Source organism: Taudactylus pleione, unplaced genomic scaffold, assembly GCF_031769625.1.
Source record: "Taudactylus pleione unplaced genomic scaffold, aTauple2 ptg000110l, whole genome shotgun sequence".
NCBI lineage: Eukaryota > Metazoa > Chordata > Amphibia > Anura > Myobatrachidae > Taudactylus > Taudactylus pleione.
In genome coordinates this window covers 31501-37500 of record NW_028284512.1, presented here as the reverse complement: position 1 = coordinate 37500, position 6000 = coordinate 31501, and the positions used below count along the sequence as shown (strand labels likewise).

At 40.8% G+C, this 6000-nt stretch overlaps 1 protein-coding gene across 1 annotated transcript in view; it reads right to left on the bottom strand.

Moving 5' to 3' along the window:
• Window positions 1–6000, bottom strand: part of NEK6 (NIMA related kinase 6) — a 91288-nt gene that overhangs the window by 77811 nt on the left and 7477 nt on the right. The window contains exon 2 of the mRNA XM_088471087.1: window positions 5839–5955. Coding sequence (XP_088327213.1) covers window positions 5839–5919 — 81 coding nt within the window. The 5' untranslated portion in view covers window positions 5920–5955. The remainder of the gene's footprint in view (window positions 1–5838; window positions 5956–6000) is intronic.

Sequence of the window (6000 nt, the reverse complement as noted above, 5' to 3'; positions counted from 1 at the left end):
AGTAATATACATAGAAACAATCTGACGTACTATATAAATAGACATATGTTAGGAACACTATAAACAAGCACTTGGAACAAAATCATTCAGTAAAAATTGATATTCATAATGTCGACTGGTTCTGAATATAGACAGAAAAAGTTCCACATGGTCATTAGGTCGACCATCAGTCTGTAGACATGTATTTGTTTCGACAGGGTTAAATGGTGGACACAGCTAAAAGGTCAACATTTAACAAGTTGACACGTTTGTTTTATAACCTAACCCTCAAAAAAAATCATTAAAAAAAACCATGTGACCATTTAACCCTGTAGAGGTAAAAATACATGACTACAGAGGGATGGTCGACGTAATGACCATGTCGACCTTTTTACAGTCGACATTCAAAATATGTCATCCTTCTAGTGTCGACTTTCTGAATGTCTACCGTTTTTTGTCAACCAATTTACCGGTGTATATAATGAATTCTGAAAACACTTAGACAATGAATTAGAAAGGAGTAAAAAAAACAGGTCCCATTCTAGCCATCAACCCAGAATAGATAGAGCAGATCTGCATGGGTGTAAATGGTTTGAAAGAACATTTGACTAGGGTCAGAGCACCGGTTGTCAAACTTCATCTGCAGCCCATCATCCTAGTTTAGAGGTAGATGGAGATAAAAACCTGTAGCCAATCAAATAATCAATAGCAAAAATTGCACAGCAGCACATGAGTATTTCAGGACATGAGGGTGTTGATATTTGTTCCTTTCTTTTTGAGGTAGGGATCATTAGTGTGGTTATGTTAGGGAGGACAGCGCCGCATAGTGGTAAGGGGTACGGTGCCTTTTGGTAGAGAGCAGTAATATGAGATTTCTGTCAAAGAGAAGCAGGAAGATTTTGGCCTTAAAACACATTTCTGTATAAAACATTGAACCAAACGACTGAGAATTACATAAAACAGTAGGTTGTCGTTAAAATGTGTAAGAGCCAGCAGATTCTTAAGCAGCCAAAGACAATGAGCATAAAAACAGTGCAAGAATTTAGGTCCCAGCAGCAAATTTCAGCTACCTGCTCCCAATGATTTGTAAAGACGGACATAAACGTGCATAAAAATAACATTTACTTGAACATAACCTAATCCCAAAAGAATTAATAAAACAAAAAAAAGTGCTTTTGTCAAAAGGATAAGACAAAAAGTTGACATATTTGGCTACCATCACAAGACTCCTATATAAAATACTGGGTATACGGCTATAAAAAAAAAAAAAAAAAAGTCTACTTAAAATGTTATTCCACTTTTTCTGCACCGCATTTGCGCAAATGTAGATGGATTGCACTGTATTTGGCACTGTTTCCTTAGTGGCATGGGCACAGCAATACCATAAGAACTAGGGGGGAGATTCAGTTGTTTTTTGCGCGTCCAATAGTAATGGCCGTCCAACAGAGCTATTCAATTGTTGTTCCGGCGGGTGGAACCCGCAATTGTCGCACCCAAATGCACCGGTTTAGCCGAGTAAGAGTCGTATTCAATTTGAGCCAAGCCGTGATACTTTTTCGCGGCCCGGACTTTTCGCCTACTTCGCCTGTTTTGCAGGCGGAAAAGTATAGCGTGCGTGCCCGCTTTACCCCGTATTCAATTTGAAAGTACACGAAAACGGGAGCCAGCGAAACTTGAACAGGCGGAAAGTACTGTCAGAATTGGGGAAATCAGCCTGACACCCCCCAAAAGATGCTTTGACATGGCGGTTCACTATGGTACCCCCCCCGATTTGGCTTGCTGAAGGTATTTGGTGTTTTTAAACGGGCTCAATAGCTGCTAAATAGCGTTTTTCTATACCTGATGCAGAATAGTATACAGGAGTATTTTATCCAGAAAATAAGTTATCCCAACAAATTTGGGGTACTTAAAAATGGGGGTGAGCATATGTAAAAGTTGCTAAAGTGAAGTTGAAAAAAATGGTGAAAAATCCATCTGCCGCAAGCGCCTGCAATCAAAAAAACACCTGGGGCATACTTGGGGATCTTCCCCCAGAGTCAAGTTCGCTAGTTTTTAACTTTATCCCCCAACTTTTTTTTTTTCTCCCCCTTTTTCTAATTCATTTTTTGGGGTGTCCTTAAGTGTTTTTTTTTTTTTTTTTTTTTAATTTGACACAGTTTACCTTTGGGGGACTGTCTGAAAGCTGCACGGGGGTTCCCGCAACGTTGCACCCCAAAACCCCAATTCTGCACTTTTTTCCGCCTGCTATTCATAGGCGAAACTTTTTCGCCTAGTCTTTCAAATTGAACACGGGGTAAAAGCAACACAGGCAAAAATTACATCATCTGCGAAAAAGTATCGCGGATCCGGACTTTTCGCCTCAAATTGAATACGGGCCTAAAGCGGCTAAACCCGTCAAAACCATTGGATGTGCTGCCAAAATGGCAGTTTGAGCACCCAAATGGCCAACTTTTCGTATATATGTCTGCACGCCACAACTGAATAGCCCCCTGACGACGTTAGTGGGATTTAGCTCCATTACATAGACTTCTAATGAGACAGGCTGCAGTATTTGTGGAAATGAAGCTTTGGCAAATTACCCTGGTCTGGGAATTGGCTCTGAGTTGCATCTATTAAGAAAAAAGGGTGGGCCCATGCTCATGGGCGTAACTACCATAGGTGCAAGGGGTGCAGCTGCTATGGGGCCCAGAGCTGAGGAGGGCCCATCTTCCTTGTCAAAGTTACATGTGTTCTATACGTTTTTCACCCGTGGGTGGTACATAGGGGCCCTTACAAACTTTTGCAATGGGTCTTCAAATACCTAGTTACACCCATGCCCATGCTCTTGGGGAACCAATCAGGGGGCTCTGTGTGGAAGGGGCCACACTTTTCCCCTAGAGAAATGCATTCCAGTAGGTACAATAATGAGACATAGAACAAAGGAATGGGAAGATTAGGCATTTTACACAAATGAAAAACAAAAATAGACCTTTTATTAAAACCATATGGGTTCCCTGTTCACTTCCAAATGAATATCATAGCCTACAACATGTCACAAATACAATAACATACACCAAGCAGGTCACTAGTGCAGAAGTGTTATTCAGCAATACAGCTGGTCTCTATTATCAAATAGTGTACAAGGCCTATAATGATATTCTTAGAGAAAACATTCCTGCCCTAAGATTTCAGCCATTAACAGGTAGGTAGGTAGGTAGGTAGGTGTGTGTGTGTTTGTTTGTTCCAAATTCATCCAGTGGAAGGCCCAGAACAGGCTCCCTGGGTCAAAGTTCTGCTCAGTGCACTCCACCGTGAGGTCTGGCCGGGATCCCAACCACTCCATTAGGCATCCCAGGTCAATTGTCACCCCTCTGTGATGTTTTCATCCAAATCCATCCAGTGAAACGCCCAGAATAGGCTGCCCGGGTCAAAGTTTTGGCCAGCATACACCAAAAGGAGCTTCGGCTGGGACCTCAACGCCCTAGTATGTTGGGCCCAATGTTACCACTCTGTGAAGTTTTCGTCCAAAACCATCCAGTGGAAGGCTCAGAACAGGCTCCCTGGGTCAAAGTACTGCCCAGCGTGCACCAACAGGAGGTCTGACTGGAACCCTAACCCCTCTAAAGCCTAGCCAGGATTCAACTGGACCACCTTGCATAGGATTCATCCCAATCAGTGCAGGGGTGTCCAAATGCATAACCGGACAAACAAACCAATGAATTTTATATATAATATTCGTTACTCTGTCGCATTGTGGTCTAACAGTTATTTAATTTAGTATCGAAAAAGTAACCTATGTAAAAACAAATATATATATATACACACACAAAAGAAGATTACAGTGCCAAATGAAGGAAGGACCCTTAATCAAACCTAAAATTCTTGTGACTGTGCATAAATTATCTAAAGTAACCATAAGTTGAATACACCAACTGAAAAAATGTGTAAAGCACTCCCCAGCAATATGGGTGTCAGCTTAAAACGTAGAAATGCAACAGTGGCAATCCGTTACGTGAAAAGAAATAAAAATATTAGAACTGAAATAGAGCACCCACCGTGCTTTGTATGTGTATATGAACCAATACTCAACAATTCATACATTGGGCGGAATTGAATCGTTTACAGCCACCTACGTGCCCAACGGAGCTATTCAATTGTTGCTCCTGTCGGGTGCGATCAGCTGATGGCGCTGGCATTTCAGCTCGCACCCCCCCCCCTGAGGGTTGCGAGCTGAAATGCATGAAAAGTTACCTGTTTGGGCGCCCAAACGGCACTTTTGGTGATCCAACCCAGTACTTATTAGAAAACAATGAACCAATATCAGCAAAAATACTTGAATCCTACATGATAATAGAAATTTCTATCATGTAGGATTCAAGTATTTTTCTGATATTTCTGCAGTGTGCTGGAGGGAAAATCCCTTTTTTTCTGTAGTTCAGTGTAAACCCCGCCCTTTACAAGCACCTGTGCAATGTCATTAGGCTGATGTGAGCGACCACCACACTTTTTGTTTGTAGAAACCAATGAAGTAAGTATATTAGAAAGATCTAGTAACGTGCACGTTACTAGCACTTACTAATATACCTACTTCATTTGTTGCTAATAGGGATCTTAGGGGTTCAATGATCAGCCACATGGTGGCATGTATGCATATGGCACTGTAAATAATCATCTTAGATTTGAATTGTTGAGAATTGGTTCATATACACATACACAAGTTACAGTTCTAAATATATATATATTATATATATTAAAGATGTGCGGTTCGGTTCTCCAGAGATCCAAATCCACCCGAATTTCGTGAATCCGGGTAAATCCGAGTCACGGTTCTAATCTCCTAAGGAGATCCGGGTAAATCCGGGTCACGATTCTGATCTTTTTGTGGTTTGGAATTCAGATTTTAAATCCACATTTCGGGTTTTGGATTGCATAAAATACATGATATTAGCTGTTTTTAAAACTTTCCATCTATATTTTATTTAAAATATCCAGATCCAAAACAATTGAAGGTGGTTTGCAAAACCAAATCCAAAACCTTGAAGGAGATACAGATCCAAAATCAAAACCAAAACACGGGGGTCGGTGCACCTCCCTAATATATATACGCATATGGCAACAAGGGAGAAAGGAAGCAAATTTTTTATTGACTTAACATAATTTTTTAATTGCAGTTTATTATTAATGAGAACTTGACATCATGAGCATCTGTAATAGCGAGTTCAGCAAGCTGACAGCCTCTAAATCAGGCTTTATAGTGTGCAATGCTCTCTCTTAGCATGGGCCATTGTCATTTCAGCAAGTGGGAAGGAGCAAGTGAGAAGTATTGATGGGAAATCATCTGTGGATGGGCCATTGGATAGTGGTCCTTTAGAGAGGTGGCAAGGAGCCTATAGGAAGACTTGATAGGAAATAATCTGAGAATGAGCCATTATGAAGTGGTCCTTTCGAGAGGTGTCAAGGAGCCTATAGGAAGACTTGATGAGAAATCATCTGAGGATAGGCCATTAGGAAGTGGTCCATTAAACAGGCACCCTGATAGCATTTGCTCTGCAACTAGTCCTGACCATGGGGTATTAGAATGCAGATCTGACATCTTGGAGAAAATGAAGATGCCAAATAATCTGCATATCACATACAATCTTCTTTTATTGAAAACTTTTTAAAATAAAGAAAACCAGTGTGACTTATTGTAAATAATGTTGTTTGAAGCAAATACATCCAAGACCTGCAAACAGCCACAGCCTTGAGAAAATACAAAACAGATATGATGTTCCATTATCATTTGAACTTCGTATACACAGATTTCACTAAACACAAATCGTTGAAAAAAATGATTATACGTAAAACTCAGGACTTGCGTAAATAAGAGACAGAACTTACTTGACCATCATGTGGATATTCCGGGCTTTGCACTTTACACAGTGGGCTGTTCTGGTCTTCTAGGTGGTGAGGTCCGTCCATGGCAACATTCCAGGTTACACATGCAGTTTAACGTGACTGAAAGGAAAGGAATGACTGTTATATAACTGCGCGAGGCACGTT